At 50.8% G+C, this 11,021-nt stretch overlaps 1 protein-coding gene across 1 annotated transcript in view; it reads right to left on the reverse strand.

Annotated features, from left to right (window-relative positions):
* EEF1A2 (eukaryotic translation elongation factor 1 alpha 2) overlaps positions 1-6,576 on the reverse strand; it is a 32,931-nt gene extending 26,355 nt beyond the window's left edge. The window contains exons 1-2 of the mRNA XM_077335845.1: positions 6,422-6,576; positions 3,673-3,876 (exon numbers count right to left, since the gene is read on the reverse strand). Coding sequence (XP_077191960.1) covers positions 3,673-3,816 — 144 coding nt within the window. The 5' untranslated portion in view covers positions 3,817-3,876; positions 6,422-6,576. The remainder of the gene's footprint in view (positions 1-3,672; positions 3,877-6,421) is intronic.
* Positions 6,577-11,021: the final 4,445 nt, after the last annotated feature.

An 11,021-nucleotide genomic window follows, 5' to 3' on the forward strand; every position in this document is an offset into this window, starting at 1 on the left:
ATCCTGCGTTGAGCAGGGGGTTGGACTAGATGGCCTGTATGGCCCCTTCCAACTCTATGATTCTATGATTCTAATATGGTTGGGAAGCAGAGCTGTGGACACGCCCACCTTCCCACCCCCTCCAGACCCATCATTGGCCATTTGGGGAGGGAGGGCAGGTTGACATGACCACATCACCTGATAAATGTTTGACAAACTTTTAAAAATCTATTAAAAATTTAATTCACTCCCACCCCTGAAGGAAATTCTTCCAGGGCCGTCAGGAAACCCCAGGGTTTCACAAAACCCTGGTTGAAAAAGCCCGACGTAAGCAAAGGAAAGCAGAAAAGGAAGGAAATAAAAGCTACCCAGATGGAATAACACCTGAGGATATTATTCCAGATGTTCAGAAAAGAGAAAGAGAAGCCGCCTTTCTTTCCTGCCATTTCAAAAGTGGACGCCAAGCTCCAACGATTTTCGGATCAAAGGCAATTTGCAACTTCGATACGACTTTTCAGACAGAAGCGTCTTTTCTTGCAAATATAATATATCAATTGTTTTGGGGAGGGGGAGAAAAACCCAGCAATGTCTGATCCTTCCCATAAGTAGTCAGGAACTTGGGCTGTGGTTTTTGCACAGACGTCGTTCTGAAACCGCCTCTCACTCTCTGTACGCCCGGGAGGACTGTTTGACCTCCTCTGTGTGTGCCTCGCCATCACCAGGCAACAACAAAGAAATCTGGCCTATCGTCATGCGCTTCTGTACTGTGCGCATCACAGCAACATAAGGAAGATGCAGGGCGGCAGAGAAAAATCAAGTATCGAGGCAAATTCCGGGCACGATTGCAGTGATGCAAAAGCCCCAATTTTGCAATCGATTTATAGAATCCTAGAGTTGGAAGGGGCTGTACGGTCCATGTAGTCCAACCCCCTGCTCAATGCAGGACTCACAGGTAGATTCAGGTGGATGGGTGTGTTGGTCAAAAGCAGCAGAACGAGGTTTGAGGCCAGGGGCCCCTTTAAGACCAGCCAAATTTCATTCAATAAAATAACAATTTCATTCAATAAAATAATAATGCAACTTTGTTGGTCTTACAGGTGCCACTGGACTCAAATCTTGGTTCTATTGTTCTATTGAGAGGGGTAGTCAACCTGTGGTCCTCCAGATGTCCATGGACTACAATTCCCATGGGCCCCTGCCAGCCTTTGCTGGCAGGGGCTCATGGGAACTGTAGTCCATGGACATCTGGAGGACCATAGGTTGACTACCCCTGGACTAGATGGCACAACACACAGAGAGGAATTGGGGCTGGGGAGACCCAGGTTCAAATTTCCACTCTCTTGTGAAGTTTGCAAGGTGACCCGGGGTCAGCTCTTCCCCCACACCTAGAATCACAGAACTGGAAAGGGTTATCTAGCCCAGCCCCCTGCAGAATGCAGGACATTCACAACTCTACCCTAACCCACATCCCAGCATTCTTGTGAACCTGATCACCTTCTTACCCTGCTTTTCCTCCCAAGAGTGAAGCACATGGTTGCGCCTCCAATTTCATCCTCAGAACAACCCTGTGAGGTAGGTTAGGCCGAGAGAGCTCGATTTCCCTAAAGACACCCACCAAGCTTCCATGGCAGAAGGGGGCGGGATTTGAACCTGGCTCTTCCAGCTCATAGTCCAACACACTAATCCAGGGGTGGCCAAACTGTGGCATCATGCTGGCAAGGGCTCATGGGAATTGTAGTCCATGGACATCTGGAGAGCCACAGTTTGGCCACCCCTGCGGCTAATCCCTGTACTGCACTGATTCTCCAAGACCACACGTGTGGTGCAGGTCAAATGCCAAATTCGAACACAGGTCTCCGGTGAATTGCAGCCAAATGCAGTCACATGACTTCCAAAGTCATGTTTTGAGTTAACAGGGCCTGTATTCCAAACACACGTACAATATCCACACAAAAAATTCCAAATCTAAAAGGCCCAGTAATGCTGTGTCTAAATATATAACAAATCTGTTGTCAAATATAGGAAAATACATGTATGCATCTAGGAAATATACACGTATTTATAGAGAAAAATGCATGTATTTATGACAACCGAATTAAAAAACATAGGCCCAATATAATAGCCTCAAAACAGAATAAACTCATATAATTAAGTCAAGGCCATGACTGTGCGCATTTTGACCAAATAGCTTTCTTCAGTTGTCAAGAGTCAGGACCACACAATCCAGGCACTGAAATTATTATAGTGGATATCTGTGACACAAGGCATAGAAATTACGACATTCAGCCGAACCGTGTATGGCCAAGGTCACATTAGGTCTATATTTAATATATCATTTTATTCTGATTTGAAGCTACGATTGGGGCTTTTATGTGTTTACTTGATTGGTAATAAATACATGCATTCTCCTATATTTGTTATATAGAAAGACAACAGCCTTACCGGGCTGTTAAATGTGGATTTCTTTAACTTTCTGGTTCTAAATTCATTTTTTAAGTTTTTCCTCTCCCCTTTTCTTTGTTTCTTGTTCCCTGCCTGACTCAACAAGTCTTCTCGGATAAAGGGACACAGAAGGAGGCTTCACCTGAACTTGTGGCTGTACAGAGAGAGCATCTGAACACAAAGTATTAGTACGGCTGATGTTTCCGGAGGTGGAAGGGTAACAGGACACCTCGTCTGTAAAAGACAAGGATCCTGTGCTCAACAGGCCTGCCTGCCTCAGAGACAGAAACTGCTTACAACGTACAACATACCCTCAAAACACACATATATCCACACACGAGCACGGTTAAGCTAACAAAAGGAAAGGAAAATGGGAGGGAAGACTCAAAGGACTTGGGAGCTTTTTCCTGAACTCTCCCCAATCCTATTTGAATATCAGCCTCTCCCCTTTTTTGCTATTTAACGCCCAGGAAGAAGAGATGGCTTTGTAGACTCTGTTTTTCACTACCCAAAGGAGGCTCAAAGCAGCTTACAAACACCTTTCCCTTCCTCTCCCCACACCAGGTGCCCTGTGAGGTAGGTGGGACTGAGAGAGCCCTGAGATTACTGAAGAATTGGTACTTATATGCCGCTTTTCTATACCTGAAGGAGTCTCAAAGCGGCTTACAAAAACCTTTCCCTTCCTCTCCCCACAACAGACACCCTGTTAGGGAGGGGAGGCTAAGAGAGCCCTGATATTACTGAAGAAGAGTTGGTTTTTATATGCCACTTTTCTCTACCCAAAGGAGTCTCAAAACAGCTTACAAACACCTTTCCCTTCTTCTCCCCACACCAGGCACCCTGTGAGGTAGGTGGGGCCGAGAGAGCTCTGAAAGAACAGCTCCAAGAGAACTCTGTCTAGCCCAAGGTCACCCAGCCGGCTGCACGTGGAGGAGCAAGGAGTCAAACCCAGTTCTCCAGATGCCACTCTTTGACCACCACACCACCCTGGCTCTCCAAAATCTTTCTCAAAAGAGCAACTGCTGAGGAAAAGCAGCGAACAAAGGAAGGCGGAGGAAAACAAGAAGAAAGACGCATCATCAGCCAAGAATATTCCAGCCAGGGGGGGGGGGGATGCTTCCCAACCAGCGCATGAGTGCGCACGACTCTCTTCCATCCCCAGCTTCCCCTACCCGAGAGAAAGAGAAGGGCAAGCATAGAGGTCGCCCCCTAGCCCCCCTGCGCCCGTCCGTCCGGGAGGGAGGGCCCTACCTCAGCGGCCTCCTTCTCGAATTTCTCAATGGTCCTCTTGTCGATGCCCCCGCACTTGTAGATGAGGTGGCCGGTGGTGGTGGACTTGCCCGAGTCCACATGCCCGATGACCACGATGTTGATGTGCGTCTTCTCCTTCCCCATGGCTCCGCTGGCGGGTGGCGCTGGCTAAGACCGGAGGGGCAGCGGCTCGGTGCTCAGAGGCTGCGGCAGAGAGGAGAGGAGCAGGGTCACCCGGAGCAACGGGGAACACAACACAGGGCCGGAGAGCCGGGCTTAGCGGCATTAACGCCTGCGCTCCTGGCCTTAGCCCTTCCGCCAGACAGCAGGCCAGACAAAAAGCGGATTTTTTGCTTTCCTGTCTGCAGGGAGACGCCTGCCCTAATTCCCACCCAGGGAAGGCCCCCCCCCCTCCCGTTTCTCTGCTCCTGGGTGCTGATAAGCAAGACACCTTCTTCTTGCTCCTGACATCCGTGTGAACCGTCCCCCCCCACCCCAACCAGAGAGACATGCGTCACCTCCTTCTTACCCAGAGATGGCATTTTTAGAACCAGCCACCTCATATGACTCAGCAACACCCCCAAACCTCCATTCTCCCGCTATCTGGAGAGTGAGGGTGGTTGCCAACTCCAGGAGATTTGGGGAAGGACCCAGAGGAGGGCAGGGACGTCAGTGGGGTGCCCTGCCCTAGAGTTCACCCTCCAAGCAGCCATTTTCTCCTGGGTGAACTGATCTCTGTAGTCTGGAGATGAGGTGTAAGTCTGGGATTGGAGGGGGGAGATCACCAGTTCTCGCCTGGAGGCTGGCATCTCTAGCTCTGGCCCTAGATAACCACAAGGGGGTTGAAGAGTTTTTTTTTTAGGGGGGGGGAGCAGTATTTGTCCTGATATTTTTGTTCAATGCACGATGATGCATGAGGATGACTTTATACAAAATGGCTTCCCCTCCACCCACCCCATGCAAAATATGGGATAATGCACAGCCTCTTTCCCGGGGCCTGGAGTTCTTTTCCAGAAAACCTTCGCCTCCCCCGTCGCAAGATGGTGTCCACAAAAGGAAAGTGCCAGAAATAGCTCCTCATGTGCTTCCCTGTTGAAGGGGGGGGGGGGCTCAGCTTCCTCCCTCCCCCATCCTTTCTCTCCATCCCCCTCACCCAAGACATCATATAGGCAAAAATATACATTGTGAGTCAGCCATGTTGGCAGCTAGAAAAATCTTTTTGTGTTGTTGTTTTTTTCTGGAAGACAGATGCCCCCCCCCCTCCCTCAAGGCCAAAAGCCACCAAAGGAAACCTCTCCCCTTCAAGGGCTTAATCTTTATGGGGTCAGTTTCATCTTTACTGGTCAGTTTCATACTGGTCAGTTTCATCTTTATGTGGTCAGTTTCATCTTTATGGGGTCTGTCTATTTTTCCCCCCACTTGGACCCCAAACCTACCCCCTGGCTTAGAGGGTGGAGGGGCACATGAGCCAGGATAATGGGGGGCTATGTCATCCGATGTGCTCACCATAAGGGGGGGGGGGAGGAAGGAAAGAAAGAAACGCAGCCCTTTGCAACTCATGCACCCCCCCCCCCAGCATTGGAAAGGCATCTTCCAGAAACCTCTTTTGCATGCAAATGACGTCCTCTCCCATCTTTTTACCAACGAGGGCCAAAATTCATTTTGCAACTGGGCAAAGGCGGGGGTGGGGGGTGGGAAGAGATTTTGATCTATGCACGCGGGGGGGGGGGTGGAATGAATCTCATGATCTGCCGCCGCCGCCGCCACCCACATGTGGGATCCGCTCTCCAACCCCACCCCCACCCACACCCACCCCCCATCACGGGCTATTTTTAAAACCCGAATTCAACGACCGAGCCGAATTCCCCACAGTAAACGGCGGAGAAGCCCCTGGACGGACCGGCTCAACGCGTTGCGTTTCTGCAAAACGCGCCACAGGCAGGTCTGCGTCGAAGGAGACGCAGCATCCGAATTTGCAGAAAAGAAAACGGGGACCGGGCGGATCGCGCCGGTTGCACGCGGGGTTCGAACGGATCGATGCCTTGCAACAAGGTCAAACGGGCGCCCGGGGCCAGATCTCGCGGATCGCTTCCCCCACCCTCGGGAGATCCGGTTGCGAGGAGGGGCTCCGCGCCGTAGAGGCCGTAGATGCGGGGGGGGGGGGGAGAGAGAGAGAGCATGACTTTGCAATACGCAACCTACTCGGGAGTAGCGAGGGAGCAAGGAAACCGGTCTACCCGAGCATAGGAAGAGCGGGATATAAATACAAATCTATTATTATTATTATACTATTAATATTTCGCCAGCCCCCAATCCGCAGTCGGGCTGAAGCGCTCGGGACCACGGAGACGGGCTTGACAGCTCCCGGCTGAACTGCCTGCGGGATCGCGCGCGCGGGATTCCCCCCTTCCCCCCCCCCGCCGTTTCCAAAAATCACACCTGCGTCGCTTGCAGAAATGGCACAAAATAACGCCTCCCCGGCCGGGAAGGATCCCCGAAAAGCGACCCCGCCGTTGCCAACGAGCCCTCCTCGCTGCAAACCCCCCGCCGGTTTGCAAAAAAAGCCCGCCGGTTGCAAAGAACAGCCCGCGAAGGCTCCTGCCTTTTGCAAGGAAAGAGGCATGTATTTTCAAGCCCGACCCCCCCACACCTATTGCAACCCCACCGAACAAGGGAGAAACCCCCCCCCCCCGGGAGAGAACCAGGGCCGCGGAGGGAGGAGGGGGCGGCGGAGGTGCGGAGCTCTTACCGGCAGCTGCGGTCTCAGACAGCAGAGACTGCCGGCTTCGGCTCGGACGCCTTTATTTCCCCGGGAGGGGGTCCACCTATTGACGGGGACGGCGCAATGCAGTCGCCCCCCCCTCCTCCTCCTCCCTCCTCCCCTCCGCACTACAGCATTGCGGTACAGAGAGAGGGGGGAGGAGGCAGAGGGAGGGGGAGGGGGAGGGGGCAGGGGGGGCTGGCAGGTGGAGAAAGGGGGGGGGGACAAGGGGATGCCGAGGAGAAGGAACGACCCAGGAAGGCTTGTCCTCCTAGCTTTTGGGTTGCCAGCCTACAATAACAACAGAAGATGAAGAAGAAGGGCTGGGATTTATACCCCGCTTTTCACTGCCCAAGCGGCTTACAAAGCCCTCTCCCCATGACAGACCCTCTGTGATGTAGTTGGGGCTAAGAGAATGGTCTTAATTGCCCTGCCGTGCTCTCTAAACACGAAGAGCTGGGTTTTTTATACCCAGCTTTTCACAGCCCCAAGCGGCTTAGGAACCCCTCTCCCTTCCCGCAACGGACATGATGCCAGGTAGTTGGGACTGAGAGAGCTCTGCCAGAACTGCTCTGTGAGAACAACCCTAAGAGAACTGGTTACACGTGGAGGAGGAGTGGGGGAATCATAGCCGGTTCTCCAGATTTGAGGCTGCCGCTCTTAACCATGCCCCCATGCTAGCCTCATCTTGTCAGATCTCTGAAGCTAAGCAGGGTCAGCCCTGCTTAGCATTTGGATGGGAGACCTCCAAGGAAATCCAGGGTCGCTCTGCAGAGGCAGGCAATGGCAAACTCCTCTGTTAGCCTCTGGCCTTGAAATCCTGTGGGGTAGCCGTAAGCTGGCTGCGAGTTCAAGGCAGAAATAAAAGACTTATGCATTCTGTGGTCAGTGCCAGGTTGGAAAAATCTTGACGGTTTCGGGATAGTATGTAGTGGCTGCCTGGTCTGGGGAGAGGAAGGGAAGGTGAGGACCTCAGGGGAATCGACTGCCATGGGATCCACCCTCCAAAGGATCCATTGGTCCCAGGGGAGAAGATCCCTGAGATCAGTAGATCAGTATTAAATCCAGGAGACCTCCAGGCCTCATCTGGAGAGAGGCACCCTATCGTGAAAGTTTCTGGCACAACCAATTCAGTGCTCTTCCAGGTGCCACAAGATTCTTCATCAGTTTGGCTGCACTGGACAAATACACCTACCCAACTGGAAGGGATCTCCATTGGTATTTGCGAAGTGGGCAAGGCCTTCCACCACAATGACCTTGTTAATCTCATAGGTGCGCAAGATGTGTTCTTTCGGCTGACATGACGCGACAATTATTTATTACTCTTATGGTGCAGTTGAGATTGCCACTCATGTCCCAGCTGTTGGCCTTCAACTCTCCTTTATGCTGTTTTGATGCTTTGGTTAAGAGCGGCAGCTTCTGATTCACCTTCCCTTTCCTCTCCCCACAACAGACACCCTGTGAGGGAGGAGAGGCTGGGAGAGCCCTGAGATTACTGAAGAAGAAGAAGAGTTGGTTCTTATATGCCGCTTTTCTCTACCCGAAGGAGTCTCAAAGCGGCTTCCATTCGCCTTCCCTTTCCTCTCCCCACAACAGACACCCTGTGAGGGAGGGGAGGCTGAGAGAGCCCTGATATTACTGAAGAAGAAGAAGAGTTGGTTCTTATATGCCGCTTTTCCCTACCAGAAGGAGGCTCAAAGCGGCTTACAATCGCCTTCCCTTTCCTCTCCCCACAACAGACACCCTGTGAGGGAGGGGAGGCTGAGGGAGCCCTGAGATTACTGAAGAAGAAGGAGAGTTGGTTCTTATATGCCGCTTTTCCCTACCAGAAGGAGGCTCAAAGCGGCTTACAATCGCCTTCCCTTTCCTCTCCCCACAACAGACACCCTGTGAGGGAGGGGAGGCTGGGAGAGCCCTGAGATTACTGAAGAAGAAGGAGAGTTGGTTCTTATATGCCGCTTTTCCCTACCAGAAGGAGGCTCAAAGCGGCTTACAATCGCCTTCCCTTTCCTCTCCCCACAACAGACACCCTGTGAGGGAGGGGAGGCTGGGAGAGCCCTAATATTACTGAAGAAGAAGAAGAAGAGTTGGTTCTTATATGCCGCTTTTCCCTACCAGAAGGAGGCTCAAAGCGGCTTACAATCGCCTTCCCTTTCCTCTCCCCACAACAGACACCCTGTGATGGAGGGGAGGCTGAGAGAGCCCTAATATTACTGAAGAAGAAGAAGAGTTGGTTCTTAGATGCCACTTTTCCCTACCCAAAGGAGTCTCAAAACATCTTACAAACACCTTTCCCTTCCCCCCCCTCCCAAAAAGAATTAATTATAGAATCTCATTCAAGATCTAGCACTAGCAATCGCATACCAGAGAAGTTCGGTTAGCTCTAACCAGGAGTGACCTACATTTTGTTTGCGTGTCATGCATGTGCGTGTGGCCCTGTAGCAATAAAAAAAAAATTCTCAAAGCAGCACGTGAAAGCAGATCCTTTAAACAAATTCAATCGACTTAAAAAAATAACAACGAATTCAAATATTTATTTAAAACACACGCATGTCATTTTTAATCACTCAAATTCCTCAAAAGGTGTGCTGGAATTGAAAATTTGCCCTTAATGTCTGGACAGGTTAAAGAGGTTGGGATATTCTGGCAGATTGTGGAATGGGGGTTAACAGCCTGGGGAGTGAATCAAGGGGTACCAATCTCCAGGTGGGAGCTGGAGATAGAATCATAAAGTTGGAAGGGACCTCCAGGGTCATCTAATCCAATCCCCTGCACAATGCTGGAACTACCTGCCCACCCACAGTGACCCCAATTTCATGCTCCACTAAAAATCTCCAGAATCCCACCTAGCCTGGAAGAAATTCATCTACCATCCCACAGTGGAGATCAGCATTTCCCTGGGTACACAAGAAAGGGCCACAAGAGCCAAGCTCAGACACAATCCCTTCTGCCCATCCACTCACCATCTGCCAAGTTCACAGAATTAGCCTCTCCGTCAGATGGCTCTCCAGCCTCTCCACCACCTCCCAAGGAAGCCTGTTCCACTGAGGAACCGCTCTCACTGTCAGGAACTTCTTCCGGATGTTTAGCCAAAATTTCTTTTGAATTAATTCACACCCATTAGTTCTGGTCTGACTCTCTGGGGCAACAGAAAACAATTCTGCTCCATCTTCTCTACGATAACCCTTCAAGTCCTTGAAGATATCACCTCTTAGTCATCTTCTCTCCAGGCTAAACAGACCAAGCTCCCTCAACCTTCCTTCATACAACTTGGTCTCCTGAGATTACACCTGATGTCCAGGTGACCAGTTCCCCTGGAGTAAATGGTCACTTTGGAAGGTGGACTCTACCAAAGTCCTCCCCCCCCACATACACACACACAAACCTTGCCTTCCTCATCCTCCACCCTACAAATCTCAATGTATTTTCCAAACCAAAGTTGGCAACTCTCCAAAGTACCCATTTCATTTAGTTCGGTCATCACTTGTAATTCCGGGAGATCTCCAGGTCCCGTCTGAAAACTGGCAACCCTATGAGGTTGAATGTCGAATTCTAAGTCTAATTCTGCAAACCAGTTACACATGAACTTTTGTTGAAAAGTAATGAATTACTAGAGATATACCCGTCCGCTGGAACCAAAAGAGGTTAGATTGGCCATTTCAATGGCTATAAATCTTCTAGATTTCCTGTCAAGGGAAGAAATGGGGCCAGACACTAAGAAATACGATAAAAGGAATGAACTGAAACGTGGAATCTCGTCGTAGAGACATCCCGAGGGCAAACAGTGGCGATTCTTCCGCCACAAAGCTACGTTTCCGCCATCTGCTCAACCGACGTATCGCTGGTCATTCATTTATTAATTAAAATATTTGTAGGCCACAGAACACATTCGAGAATCGTCCGCGGCAACTTCACAGTCAAATAAGAACTGCAGGATTCAGCCCCATCTTCCTGTCACCGGAAAGACATCCACCCACCGAGAACGATTTTCTCATCTCCCCCCACAAATGTATCCCTCACCCCCAAAATGTACCCTTCAACCCAAAGCAATGGTCCCCATACAGAACTTTGGCCTGTGGCAGGTTTTGGGAGGCAAGGCACCCTGTGGAAAGAACCCCTTCCCAGGATAACAGCTGGTTCCAGGTGACAAAGATGACCCCCCCCCCCAAATCCCCAAGGAATTTTCTGACCCAGGTTTGGCAACCACAGCTGTGTTGCATCCGAGCCATAACACAAAACCAACACTGAATTTTGGGTGGGGGGGAAAGGGAATTCAGGGAAATTAAACACAGGCCCAATTTAGTGAGAAATCAATAGTGTATATCAGGGGTAGTCAAACTGCGGCCCTCCAGATGTCCATGGACTACAATTCCCAGGAGCCCCTGCCAGCGAATGCTGGCAGGGGCTCCTGGGAATTGTAGTCCATGGGCATCTGGAGGGCCGCAGTTTGACTACCCCTGGTGTATATTAATCTCTCTGCTGCAACAAAAATCAAATGGATCTCCCACGCCATCCGGCCCCACTCTTCTTTTGACCGTCCTTGGGCATGCTTTTCGAAATAAATTGATTCACGGATTTGTCCGGTTTG

The sequence above is a fragment of the Paroedura picta genome, chromosome 4 (assembly GCF_049243985.1).
Source record: "Paroedura picta isolate Pp20150507F chromosome 4, Ppicta_v3.0, whole genome shotgun sequence".
NCBI classification, from domain to species: domain Eukaryota; kingdom Metazoa; phylum Chordata; class Lepidosauria; order Squamata; family Gekkonidae; genus Paroedura; species Paroedura picta.